This window comes from Thunnus thynnus, chromosome 19 (genome assembly GCF_963924715.1).
Source record: "Thunnus thynnus chromosome 19, fThuThy2.1, whole genome shotgun sequence".
Classification (NCBI taxonomy): Eukaryota; Metazoa; Chordata; class Actinopteri; order Scombriformes; family Scombridae; genus Thunnus; species Thunnus thynnus.
The window spans coordinates 12,609,391-12,624,288 of record NC_089535.1 but is presented as its reverse complement, the minus strand read 5'-3'; the positions used below and the strand labels follow the sequence as shown (position 1 = coordinate 12,624,288).

Here is a 14,898-nt window from a genome sequence, read left to right as displayed (position 1 = left end):
TTCAAAGAGCTCTACATAGTAGGATGGTTGTATATTTCATTGAGGAGCATAAAAATGCATTGACATGTAGCTGGTTATATTAACAGAGACAACAGCAAAAGCTAAATGCTCATGTTTTACTATTTTTCAACACATGTCTCACACACGTTCTCTTTTTTTTTCAAGGCCCCAACTCTACTGAAGGTTCCAACCAAACGTCACAGAAGCAGACAGCTGAAACCCATCTGCCGTTTTACCAGTGCAAGTTCTGTGTCCGTTACTTCAGATCGAAGTCATTCTTAAGAAATCACACCAAAAAGGTGCATAATGTTGTAGAGGAAGATTCAGGGGAAAATATCTCCACACAAACAACAAAGCAGCCCAGCTACACTGTTATAATGCATAATGACCATTCAAAGGTGTATTCCTGTCAGTATTGCACATACAAGTCTCCACGCAAAGCAAGGATAATGAAACACCAAATCATGTATCATAACAAAGTTCCCTCAGAAAGCGCTGGAGATGCTTCGGAATATGCTGAGACTGGAGGGGAATCCGACTCGGCCAGTGGACTCATGAAGGGAATGTTCGCCTGCGAATGGTGTGACTATCAAACTGACCAGAAGGACAGCTGGACTAATCATGTGGTGAAGGAACACAGTGACAAAGTCAAGATAGTTTCTTCCATTGCAGAGCTGGAAGGGGAGGCAAGTGCAAGCTCACCTAAACCAGATTCTCCCTCCTCTTCCCAAAGCCCGACTGTATCAAAGATAAGTTTCACAGATGATCGTGGAAACGAGGAGTCAGGTGGAAAAACACCAGAAAATACATTGGAGAAATCAGTTGCAGAGATCTCATCTTTTCAGTATGCACAGATGAGTGCAGTTACACCCAACAGCACAGGTTCCTCCATTGTGTCCAAGAGGTTTGCTTCATCTGATGTCTCCAACAGTGGCATAGAGATGGACGCAAACTTACTCAATGAAGAAGACTCTAGGAGCAGCTTAGAAGATGATGATGAAGAAGAGTTGGGCGATATAGATGATCCCAGCTATACTGGAACCCTGTCAGCAGATGCAAAGCAGCTTTTGACTGATGAGGATAATAAATTACTGGAGACTAAAGGAATACCATTCAGAAAGTACATGAATCGCTTTCAGTGCCCCTTTTGCTCCTTCCTCACGATGCACAGGCGGAGCATCTCCCGCCACATTGAAAACATTCACCTTTCTGGTAAAACTACAGTGTATAAATGTGATGAATGCCCATTTATTTGCACCAGCCCTCTTAAACTGGGCACACACAAACAGAGTCATACCTCCTCAGATTTAGAGACCCTGGACCTGACGAGTGATAGTCCAGAACCTCAGAATGACAATGCTGCAGAGCCAGTTAATGGGGGTAATGTAAGTTCCAAAGTCAATGGAAAAAAGACAACCAGCACACTGAACGACCAGCAGAACCCTCATCGCTGCACGCTCTGCAGCTTCTCTACCACCACTCTGAAAGGTCTGAGGGTTCACCAGCAGCACAAGCATTCCTACTGTGATGACCTAGATCCCACTGTCTTTGAAAGTCAGCTGACTGACCAGCTGGATGCTGAAGTGGACACCTCTCCGATCTTTCTACAAAAAACCCAGACCTCCATTTTAGGACTTGCTACCAAAAAGCCCTTAGTAACAGGGAAAAGAGCCAGGAAGTCCATTAATGACTTGCCTTTGGATTTGTCCTCGGTCAAGAAGAGAACCAGAATTGATGAAATTGCCAGTAACCTTCAAAGTAAGATTAGCCAAAGCCAACAGGACATGATCATAAATCTGGATGACATGGATGATGAAGAAGCTGGAGAAAATCATGCCAGTGCGGATAAAGTGGGCAGAAACCATGATAGCAAAAGCCCTGTCTTTGCTTACAACACACAGCAGCTTCATTCAAGAGAATCAACAATCTCTCATGAGGGAGGTAGAATAGGGAAAAGAAAAAGCAACCCTAAATCGAAACCTAGAAACATTCCTATATCGCTGACTCTTTCAGATGACAGTGAAAACATCTCCGCTGACCCAAGTGATAGTAGGGATGCTATCCAAGAGAACAGTGAATATTCAGAAGAACCTGGAACTGCACGTTTCTACTGTAAACACTGTGATTACCACAACAAGTCGGCTCGTAGCGTCAGCACCCATTACCAGAGGATGCACCCTTACATCAAGTTCAGCTTTAAGTACATCCTGGACCCCGAGGACCAGAGTGCGGTCTTCCGTTGCTTAGAGTGCTACATTGAATACACAAATTACAACGATCTACACCAACACTACATGGATCACCACCCTGAAGCAAGCAATGTTCTCAACTTCAACCAGCCAAATTTGGTATACATGTGCCGCTTTTGTTCATACACAAGCCCCAATGTCAGGAGTCTAATGCCCCATTACCAAAGAATGCATCCAACAGTAAAAATTAACAATGCCATGATCTTCTCCAGCTACGTAGTGGAGCAGTCCCACAAGACTGGCGAATCGCAGACTTTGAGGGAAATTTTAAACTCTGGCCCCAAAAGTTTTAACTCAGCCACGTCGACCCCCAGGTCCTCCTCAAGCCCAGTACCGAAAGCAGTCCCCAAGACCCCTGAGGCCAGTGCTGAGACAGACTCCCTCAAAGAAGCTATGGGTGCCAATGTCGTTGTCTATGATTGTGATGTGTGTTCTTTTGCGAGCCCCAACATGCACTCTGTTTTGGTCCACTACCAGAAGAAACACCCAGAGCAAAAGGCATCTTATTTCCGTATACAGAAAACCATGAAGGTCATCTCAGTGGATCAGTCACAACCTGTTGCCAACTCTTCATTTAACCTCAGCATGGCTACGCCTCCAAAACAATCAAGTGCAGCACTGTATGGATCAGATGAAGAAATGTACTACTGTAAACATTGTGTGTACAGCAACAGATCTGTTGTTGGTGTGTTGGTCCATTATCAAAAGAGACACCCAGAAGTAAAAGTGACAGCAAAATATATAAAACATGGTGCCCCCACCCCAGGTTTGATGAAATTAATGGATGAATTGCAAATTGCAGCTCCCAAACAGTTTTTGAAGCAATTTCAAAACAACGGTCACGATGGATCCAACAATTCAAGCCCTAAACCAGGAAGTGGCGAGAAAGGGGAGGACGAGCTGTTCTTTTGTCAGCACTGTGATTATGGCAACCGCACTGTAAAAGGGGTGCTTATTCATTACCAGAAAAAGCATAGAGAAACCAAGGCCAATGCTGACCTTGTACGTCGTCACACTGCAGTTGTCCGGAGTCAGCGTGAGCGTGCACAGATGGTTCAGTCAAGCAGTGTCTCTTCTGCGTTGGTGCCAGCCCCTCCAGACTCTGAAAATGCAACGCCTCTGCGTTCCCTGAAGTGCAGACACTGTTCCTACACATCACCCTATGTCTATGCTCTAAAGAAGCATCTGAAGAAAGAGCACCCCACTGTGAAAGCCACAGCCATGACCATTTTACACTGGGCTTACGAAGATGGCATTCTGGAGGCTGGCTACCACTGTGAGTGGTGCATTTACTCTCATGCTGAACCCCAAGGCCTGCTGCTCCATTACCAAAGACGCCATCCTGAGCACAATGTTGATTACACATACATGGCCAGCAAGCTATGGGCTGGGCCAGAGACCACCCAACAAGGGGGCAATGCGGAAACTAAACATTACAAATGCAGAGATTGTGCCTTTGAGGCCTGTACAATATGGGACATAACCAGTCACTATCAGGCAGTCCATCCCTGGGCCATTAAAGGGGATGAATCTGTGCTTTTGGATATTATCAAAGGAAATGCCTCAGCTGAAAAGATCCACCAGCAGGTTGCCAAAGAGCATGCGTCTTTCAATTGCCAGTCTGCTGAAGATGATGGAGCTCTGGTCATTGCCACCCCACCTCAAGAGAGCAACCCCCATCCTACCCACCCCCGTCTTTCCATCTCTAATAATCCTTATCAGTGTACTGTATGTCTGTCAGAGTACAACAGTCTCCATGGCCTCCTCACTCACTATGGAAAGAAGCACCCGGGCATGAAGGTAAAAGCTGCAGATTTTGCACAGGAGGCAGATATCAACCCCAGTTCTGTGTATAAATGCCGTCACTGTCCATATGTAAACTCTCGTATCCATGGCGTACTCACTCACTATCAGAAAAGACACCCATTAGTGAAAGTCACTGCAGAGGACTTTGCAAATGATATAGAGCAAATCAGTGACGTTAATGATAGCGATGACAAGTGCAAAACTCAAAGGCAGGGCTTTGGCGCATACAGATGCAAAATGTGCCCGTATACACATGGGACACTGGAGAAACTCAAAATCCATTATGAGAAATATCACAATCAGTCGGCCTCTGATATGTTCACTCCCGCTCTGACAAATTTCTCCTCCAGTAAGGACACAGAGCCAGTAGCTGAATGCAGTGCCAGTAATATATCAAGCGGCGCAAAAGTCCAAGAGGTCAGTGAATTGGACTTTGCTCTCTCCCAGTTACCCATCAATAAGACAGAGAAACATGCTATATTCAAGTGTCAGCTCTGCAAATACTTCTGCTCCACCAGGAAAGGCATTGCTCGCCATTACCGTATCAAGCACAACAATGTTCGTGCTCAGCCCGAGGGTAAAAACAATGTCTTCAAATGTGCACTCTGTGCGTATACAAACCCTATACGCAAAGGCCTGGCAGCACATTACCAGAAGCGGCATGATATTGATGCCTATTATACCCATTGTCTGGCTGCTTCCAAGACTATAACCGAAAAGCCCAACAAAGTGATGGCACCCCCGCCATCTGAAGGAGACAATTCAGAAATGAGTGAAGACTTGCGTTTGGCCGTGGAGAGACGAAGGTGTTCTCTTTGCAATTTCCAGGCCTTTAGCAGGAAGAGCATTGTCTCACACTACATTAAACGCCACCCAGGTGTCTTCCCCAAGAAGCAGCATTCTAGCAAGCTTGGTCGCTACTTTACCGTTATCTATGCCAAAGAACCCGAGAAACTCGCTGTCAGTGCAATGGCAGAAGACGAAAAAGAAGTACTGGAGGTTCCGCTCGAACCCGAGCAGGACAGAGAGGTTGAATGGCTGCCATTTAAGTGTCTAAAATGCTTCCGGCTGTCCTTCAGCACAGGCGAGCTGCTCTCTATGCACTACAACGACCACCACAGCAACGACTTGAAGAGGGACTTTGTGGTATCGCCTGGTCCCGGGGATGAGGACTCTGAGTTGTACCAGTGTTCTCATTGTGAGCTCAAGTTCCTGGCTCTCCCAGTTCTGGCCAAACATCTATTCAACCATAATGAGGAGTTTCAGAAGAGAGCCATGAGGCAGGAGAGGAGGAGGCAGCTTCTCAGCAAACAGAAAGCCGCAGAACTACCTGAGACCAAACCTGAGAAGGTGAGCGCAGATATGAGTGAAACCTTGTAAATCAAACAATAAAACTGTAAAATGTTATTATCCTATTACCATTAATGTGTATGAGAACATGCTATAAATCATCTGATGCCGCAGTCTCAAGCTACGACTGTCAATCATACTACAGCTATTCTTTACACCTGGAAGTCATAGGCTCCATAGGCTCCTATGAAAATCTATGAAAATAGCTCATAGAGATATATCTATCAATGAGAGTACTGTTAATTTATCATCACATGACTTTATAAACCTACATTAATTGCAGTTGTACCCAAAGTATTCAAATTCCGCCAACACTGAAATGAAGAGACAATTAAAGACACTATTATATATTTCCATTTGCCCCATTCGCTGTCACCAGGAGTACATAACAGTGGACGAGTGATAATTACTTTCATAATAAATAATACCATCGATCTCATTTAAAGTATATTTGAGAACAGTGGCGGTCTATAACTTCACAGAGAAAAGGTAAATCTCATAGAAGAGAGATAGTAGTATCTTCTGACTGTGGCAAACATCAGCTGATTTAGACTGTTCATATGCATTAATGACACTAAGCAAAAAGTAAACTACACTGTTAAAGTCATTTAAAAGTTAAACAATATGATTTGAAATAAACATCTTTATTATAAATAATTTCCATCTACATTTATAAAAGATGTCAAACAAAAAGGGGGGGGAAACTGCATAACTTTTGTCATTTTTCTTTGTGTCAACAGGAAAGCCCTGTAAATAAAGCTCCCATAGGATTCAGGTGTAACTTCTGCGTAGAGGTGCACCCCACCCTCCGAGCCATCTGCAACCACCTTAGGAAACATGTCCAGTATGGAGAGGTCAAAGAGGGACATGTCAAGGTAAACAGAGTTAGATATCTTCTCAAATTTCTTAAATGGTGTTTTTTTTTTCGTATTTTGATTGGGGATTTACTACATTATCCAAATGTCAATGTTAAACAGATGTTTGTATAAAAAAGATTGAATTCATTACTATTATTAATTATTTTATTGCTACAGTAAAAATTTGTTTTGGAAATATTTCTGTATGTATGTTGTTGTTGCAAAATGTATTAACACATCTTGTTGGACTGATAAAGCAAAAGAACAGTATACATTATTTACTCACCATCATATCATCTTAAACAATATTTGAAAGGCCCACTTTTTCTGTCCCCACTGTTTCTGTCTGGTAATCTTACTCCTGTCCTCCTAGCTCTGCAGCAATCTGTCTTACTAGACTTGGTTTCTGTTTCCCATTTTGTTTATTACTGATGGAGGCTTCTGGGTAGATAGTCTGTCAGCTTCCCCCAGAGAAAACAAGCAATGGTGTCCCATTGCACTGGTGGGGGGAGGAGTGGAGGACAGAGTGGTGAGCCATAACTTTTAGGGCAGCGGTGGGTAACCATTCGAACATTAGTATTCCACTGAGACTGCCGGTGAGGGGAACAGGCCTAAGGATCCAACGCCTCACCCAAATTTAGGCCTGTTTCTTCCGTCAGTCTGTCTTTTATGTATTTAAGATGAGACGGTTTGAGGCCACTGAGAGTGATACAGTGAAGATGTACAGTGTTCACCTTGGCAGCTGGCATCTATAGAGTATTTCTGTTCTGACTTTCACTTTTTTAGTATATTCAGTATATGGAATCATTCCTGGAGATCAATACACTTGAACGTGTTGAATGAATACATCAAGCAACACAATGACCATGACCATGTACTACATCCACTAGAGGGAATATACTGTATGCTTAACACTTTGCAGAGGGTAAAAATAAATGTTACTTTTTTTAGTATCACGAACACAGTTTCAATTGTAGACCTGCAACTGTTTCTTGTACAGGCGGATGAAGAACAGGCTGACAGTGCAGTCAGGAACAGACTGGATGGCAAGGTTGGGCCTCTGGATGCCACATCTTATTTATGGCTGCATGAAGTGCAGGGTCAGGTCCTTCCACAGAAAGAATGAGCTTCCTCGAGGCAATAAAAAAAGTCGTGGTGATTGTCTGTCTACTTGTGACGACTGCAGAAACCGGCCTGCACTCGGCCAACACATGAGGGACAAAGAAATAGATGGAGAAGTTTTGTTTTGCTAAGTTGCCAAGAAGTTGAAATGAAAAAGAGGTTAAACATACAACTGTCCTGATGAATAGCTCTTGCTCTCTCTTTATAGTACACCATTCTAACAAACAAAAGAAGACAAGTAATCCATTTATTTTGGTATGTTTCATTGTTTGTAGTGAATGTGCAAGGTCTGCTGTTTTAGCTCTTTAGGGTGATCTATCATCATCATCAGCTACATATGAAACAAGTCTGGTAGTCAAACAGATTATAGAATAAACGCTTGCGGTTTGGTATTAAGGTAGGACTGGGTGCATATTGTGATTGGCTTTAAGAAGAATGTTATTGCATTTATTTTTATTCTTAAGAGTTTTATGGTGGAGGAATAGATGAAAGGTGGAGGAGATTTGGGAATGATATGTAACAGAACCAGATTCAAGGGGTTGGACTTTTACTGTCACATTCCATTTGGTAGTAAATACCAGCAGTCTGCAGAGTTTCAGGTCAGGGTTGGAGTTGGACTAACGGTTAGCGTTAAGGCTTGCCCGTCCTGGACTCGACTCAGTCATGTTTTTCAGTCATTCATTCTTGGACCAGAAACACTCTCATTTTACCCTCATACAACCCCGCACTGCAGCTTCAAGCATTTGAGGCAACTTTTTTTTTTTATGTGTTCCTGGCCAGTATTTCAGGAAAATGCCTTGCATGTAAGGCTTTCAGGTCAATGATATACCCACATGTTATTCTTCCAATGTTCAGCACTTGAGCATAAATGTAGTCAAATGACTATACAGACCGTGAGTGAAAAACAGAAAAGAAAGAGCTGAAGGTAAAACTTAGCTGAAAATTTTTGCACTAATACAGCATAGAGTTGGCAGAATCTGAGGTGTTAAACAGATGCTCAACTGTTGCTTATGTGCTGTTAATCTGGGTAAAAGCTTTAGAGCTGCCAGACTCTAACTAATACTTAAGTGAACAGCTATTTTTGACATCTGGTAGTTGGTTGTGTATCAACATTGGGCTATCCAAATAAAGGGTTACACTTTCATTGCAGTGTTGTGCCTCCATATAACTAAAATGAGCACACGCTCAAGGCTTTGATAGACAAAATCAACAGGCACCGAAAGAATACTGAACATCTGAGAGTTTTCCTCTTTGTTTTGCAGCAGGAGGTCAGCGAGGTCCCACTGACCCTGCCTTCAGAGAGCCTAACTAACGGCGACCTGGAGGAGGATGAAGCAGCTGAAGCCGATGGCCTCGAGAGACCGGCAGTTACAACAATGGGCCCACCCTTGGTTTCCCCGGGCTCTGGCGGTGTTGCTGTTGCCGTGGAGACACTGGAACCAGAAATGGATGCTGTCGAGGGAAGGGCAGCGGCCCTCGTGGCTGCGGCGAGGGCCGTGGCATCGGGGGGCCCGATGAAGCAGCGACTAGCGGCGGGGGGCCACCCGTGTGCCCAGTGTGACCGAGTCTTCATGTCCATGCAGGGACTGAGGTCCCATGAGAGGAGCCACTCAGCCATGGCGCTGTTCAACAGAGAGGACAAATACAGCTGCCAGTACTGCCAGTTCGTCTCACCCTTCAGACACAAGTAAGTAGGGAGGAGCAGAGTCGATATGATTGACACCTCTGACACAGCTGTGTATAGATACTGTACATATAGCACCTTTCTCCAAGTTAAAAACATCTATAACAGAACGTAATTTTTCATGTGTGTTGTGGTGTTGATTGCAGGACTTTTAGGATACTTTGGAGCAGCAGATTAATGCCTAACAGTCATTTCTTGCCATCTGTATGGCTGCTGTCTGAAATGGTCATGCATGTTATAGCTGCACCCTTACACTATGTGCAATATGTAGCCCCGGTAGCAGCTGATCTTAAACTAGTCTTACACCAGCTGTTCTACAAATCAACTCGATGTTAAACTCATTTTCTACAGAGCACAGTTTTACACCTTATTCTGTTTACCCTATCTCAAACCCATTTGAATCCTCAATCTCCTCTAAGAATTCTAGCCTCCTAGGAGAGTAAGACAAACATTGCAGCAGCGAGACAGACATTTTGATAGTGTGATTTGTTTTATCCATCACAGAGACACAGAGCGAGAGGGAAAGAGAGAGTCCTCATCTCCTCTGAGCTCCCAGGTGTAATCCCTCTGTACTGTATGTGCCCTGACCCAGAAAGAAGCCGCATTCCCATGCCACCTAGGAGGCTGGCATTAAAAACACAGCCACCGTCCCCACAGGCACTCACACACTCATTCCCACCAGGGGATTGTGGGTAGATGAGTTCACCCCACGGCTCCTTGTTCTGTAGTCATTGGAAATGTGTGGCTGTTGTTTGTGAGGTAAACAGAATGGAGCGCTTTAGATGCTGCTGAAAACCCTGCCGTTGAAATCATCAAAGTAGACGCTGTAGAGTGGAGCTCTCTCCCTCTTTCTTACCCGTTACTCTATTCCTGTCACTTTCTCACTTTATCTGCTATCCTTTTGTCCTCATTTCATCTGTTTTTTTTTTTTCTTTTATCCTCTTATCTCCTATCCTCCCTTCTGGTTTTGTATATTTTGTCTCATCGCCAGTCTGGACAGACATGTGCAGTCTCACCACGGGCACCACAAGCCCTTCAAGTGCAAGCTCTGCCCCTTTAAATCTGCCTACGTGAGTCGCTTGAAGAGCCACCTGCATAAGGCACACACAGGTAAAAAAAAAAAAACCACACACACACACACATACATACATTAAAATCACATCTCACAGCTGTATCCATGACTAACAAGGTATTCCCTGGCCAGAATAGCAGCCCCCTGTTTATTATCTTCTACATAGCGATGCTGTGCTTGATTTAGCTTATCCAGCACAATGAAACCAGTGGATTAGCTTGAGGAGGAGCTTCACCATTCACTGAGCACATTAGGTACACCTAATTAAGCACATCCAAAATAATCATATTTAGATTCAGATTTTAGCACAGGGTGAATATATTGTTAATATTGTCTATTTGAGTATATGGTGAGAAACCTGCAGCGTGCTATAAAGGTGAAGGCAAACAGGTGTCTAGTTAGATTTACGTCTTCACTTGTGATCATTTTTGTTTTTCGGAGAGCCAGACAGCAGACATTGATCCAAAAACATACACATACAAGCACATGCAAAAGAGCTCCACCTGACAATTGGATAGAGGAGAAAAAGAAACAATCTTTGGCGAACTAGAAAAAGCCAATTTTCAAAAAGGCATTTGAGAGCTCCTGGCTGTCTGATTTGAAAGAACAAGAAACAGCAGTAAGAGTTAATTGCATTTTGAGGCGATTACAATTGAAAAGCTGGGTTTGATGATTTTGGAAACAATAAAATCTCATCACTGTGGCTTATTTATTTTGCTTTGTGTGCTTGCTTGTCTTCCAGCAGGCTAAAGATACTTTGGACTGACGCATCCACATCTAGGAGCCGTCTTATTCCAAATAATCTTACCAGAAACAGTTATATAAGGAAGTGGTTTCCTTATCAAACATGCTACAATCCCATCAGATTTGGTTGTGATGGCTGCACCCCTGAGTGTGCTGCTTGCATTAGGTTATGAAGTAAATATATTCAACAGGAACAAGAAGCAAAACGCTATAAATCCTCCAAAATCTGGCAAACACACACAGTAGCCACAACTGCATCCGTACAATACAGTCATATACTGTAGCAGCATGAATCAATGAAGAATTGGTCAGCATATGTGAGTCATCTAATAGCTTATTGTAACCTTGTATGGAACATTGTCTTTTGTGCCCGGCTCAACATCCTGTACAAAACTCCAGTTAATGTTACTCAATGAATGTGCACAGATGAAGTCAGCCAAGTCAACTCAGGTCTCCTTTGCCATTTCCATTGAAAAACAACATCGATCAGTCAAACTAGCTAAGAAGCTTCATGCTAATTATGGAGAAAAAAAAAGTTTCTCAGTGACATTTTGCCTCCCATTCAGACTTTCCGCCCTCTGGCTCTGTTTACACTCAGGGCCTTTTATTCTAAAATGATAGTAGTTTCACATAAACATTGTAATGCCTCTAACATACTGTGCTGTAGATGCTGTTTAGGATAAATATACCATCAACTTTGACTTACAAATTACAAGAAATGTATATGTTGGAGGGTTGCGATCTGGATCTGACTTAAGGTGTTTGTTTATAAGTTCATGTCTATGTGTCAAAATTTGACTAATTAGTGCAAAGGGAGCAATAAGTGAGTACAAGGTGACATATTTGTTGGAGATTGGCTCAGAGGGGAATTGCTTTGTTTGCAGTGGAGGATTTGTTTATTATCACCATGAGTATTTACAACCATTTATAGGTCTCTGCAAATCCTAATCTAATATTCCTTTTGAATCTTTTATATATAGTAGGGGTTGGTTAAGGTCGCGGTTGAGTCAAGTCAGTTCTGTTCTCCATTATATAGCCCAATATCATCATTTATGTTGACTTATGATTTGTGTTTTTCCTTCAGGTGAGCAGCACATGTACAAGTGCTTGTCGTGCCCCTTCTCCTCTATGACCATCAGCCAGCTGAAGGAGCACTCTCTGAGAGACCATGGTGAGACCCTGACCCTCCACAAACTTCGGGCTGCTACCCAGGCTGCTCATGGCGCCCTCAGGCCCTCCCGGCTGGCCGGTAACACAGAGCAGACTCCCTTGACCCCGGATGGTATGAGATCATGCGTAATGTCATTTTAATAGACGTGAGATCATATGATACACTTGTTTGACCAGATTTGGAAAATCTTTATTGAGTATTTTGGCAGAATGCTTAAACCAGAATTCCTCAGCTTTGTGAGGGTTTGATATCCAGATGGGTTCACAGGAGATTTCTATATATTAATATTTAATTGATATGTTTTAAATAAACATAAAATTATCGCCAACTATTTCCTCAATGAATCATCCTGTCTATGAAATAACAGAAAATAGTTACAATTTCTCACAGTTCAGCAGATGTATTCAGATGTCTTGTTTTATTCAACCCTTTTTTTAACTCAAAGATCATTATAGGACAAAGAAAAGCATGAAATCCTTACAATTTAGAAGCAGGAACCAGCAAATTTTTGGCATTTTTTGTTTGAAAAATGACTAAAATGATTAATTATTTATCAAAGTAGCTGCCGATCAACTTTCTCTTGATCAACTAATCCATTACTTGACTAATAGTTGCAACTCTTAAGTATCTACAGTACTGTGCAAAAGTTTTAGGCACCCTAGATGTTTAGATTCTTATCCATTATGCAATACCATCAGGGAGATGTCTGATCGGTCCCAAATTTATTCATGACATGACAATGACCCCGAGCATACAGCTAGAGTCATAAAGAACTATTTTCAGCACCAAGAAGAATGATGAGTCCTGCAACAGATGGTATGGTATAGCCCCCACAGAGCCCTGATCTCAACATCATGGAGTCAATCTGGGATTACATGAAGAAGCGCCCGACATGGCCTAAATAATAAATCCACAGAAGAACATTCTTTCTCAACAACTTACCTGCAAGTTACCATTAAAAACTGTGTTGAAGTGTACCGAGGAGAACTGCTGCTGTTTTAAAGGCAAAGCTGCTCACAGCAAATATTGATTTCATTTAGGTTTCTGCTGTTTACTCAACTTTGTAAGAAGTTAATAGATAAATTAAAACAATTTGTAGCAATATTTTTGTAAGCATTCTCACTACTTTTAGTGCCTAAAACTTTTGCACAGTACTGTATATACAGTATATAGCCTATATAATCTATAGTCCATACAGGAAGTATTTGGACGGTTACACATTTTTTGTTCTTCAGGTTTTGTGCTTCAGCACATAGAATCTGAAATAAAATAATGGATGGATACTACATTAAAGTGCAAGTCTCAACTTTAATTTGAGGGGGTTTACATCAATATTGGAAGAACTGTGTGGGAGATATAGCCTTTTTAACACATTGTGCCAAATGTGTAGGGGTTCAAACGTAATTGGACAGATACACAGGAAGTCAAACAAAATCATCATATTTAATATTTAGTGGAAAATAGTGACCCATAGATACTTTGTATCTTACATTTTCTGGTGGGCCTTTTCATCTATGAGGTTTTTTTTTATACTATTAATGTGACATGATTTAGATTTGCAATAAATTTAGAAAATCAGCAGATATAGTCAACAAGTCTGTGTCACAGACATAGTCTTGAAAAGGGCTGTGTGCACAGATTGGATAAATTATATAAGAATTTTAGGAATATGTTCAGTCAAAGAGACACCTTCACTGCAGGTGCAGCAGTTAACTCTTTGATGTGCTGCCAGTTTTAGGTGTTTTAGTGGCTGTGCAGCCGCTGCTTTAGCTTCCAGACTGTTCTTGGCAGCAGCTGTCACCTTGCTGCTGGAGCTGTGGAATCTTCCCTGGAGTTGAAGCAGGGCAGCATTCCTCAATGCACCAACTACCACTGTCAGCTGTGCCCTACCAAGACAAATGAAGCACAGAGAAAGAGCAGAGCTGACATATTGAATATCTCTCTACCGTGCCAAACTAGCTACCTTCAGTTGTAAAATTCTGGTATTTGCAGTGGAATACAGAGAGTTTGTTCTCTTTTGGTGAAAATGAAATGTGTTCTGAAAATATTACCATGTGATTGCCTCTTATTGGGAGTGATGTTTACTAGAATTCTTGAGAAACTGTTTTGATATATAGTAGCTGCAGTTGTTTAAACCTGTACCTGCCCAAAACTATGAAAATAAGACCCAAGTCCTTTGAAATTGTTCTCGTTCTTCTGCTCATCCGTCTTCTTCAACCCCTCACAGAAGTATTCCACCTCTCGTTTGTGCAATGTAATAGATAGTTTTGGCCCTCAATCCATTCAAGAAGACACAATACCACAGTACTACAGAATTTACTATCTCATCTCCATACATCTCCACAATGCAGAGAGGATATTAAAAACATGAATCAACTGTGGCGTTGTTTGATTCGTATGAATTCCCCTGCCTCTTCTGCAAAAGTGAGAAATTGGATCTCAAGCATTTTTTAAAGTTTAAAAGAAAAGTTTTATTTTTTTCTTCCATGCTTTTTCATATACTCCCGACTGCTGAATGAGGCATTTTTCACATGGATAGATATTCTATTAGTGTCACTGTGGTTTATTTATTGATGTGTTGGAGGCTCAAAGTAGGACGAAAAGATGAGCTTGCTCACTGATATTATAGACTCTTGAGAGAGGGAATGAGGAGGGAACGAGGTAGGGGACGAATGATGACAGTAACAGTAACATTTCTGTATCAGTGAGTGGGGGGTGGGGGGGGGGTCCTTTCTTCTTAGGAGAGGAAAGGATCAACTGCTGTCCACCACAGATGAATGAAATTAATCACTTCTTATTAAATATTATGTATATTTACAAAATATATGCTTTGTCTTTTTGAA

The 14,898-nt window shown here is 42.2% G+C and overlaps 1 protein-coding gene across 2 annotated transcripts in view; it reads left to right on the top strand.

The window, feature by feature from the left end:
- znf462 (zinc finger protein 462) overlaps window positions 1-14,898 on the top strand; it is a 50,344-nt gene that overhangs the window by 22,330 nt on the left and 13,116 nt on the right. For both annotated transcript variants that reach the window (XM_067575081.1, XM_067575082.1), the window contains exons 3-7: window positions 166-5,405; window positions 6,146-6,280; window positions 8,647-9,071; window positions 10,060-10,178; window positions 11,969-12,166. In XM_067575081.1, the coding sequence (XP_067431182.1) occupies window positions 166-5,405; window positions 6,146-6,280; window positions 8,647-9,071; window positions 10,060-10,178; window positions 11,969-12,166 (6,117 nt within the window). The remainder of the gene's footprint in view (window positions 1-165; window positions 5,406-6,145; window positions 6,281-8,646; window positions 9,072-10,059; window positions 10,179-11,968; window positions 12,167-14,898) is intronic.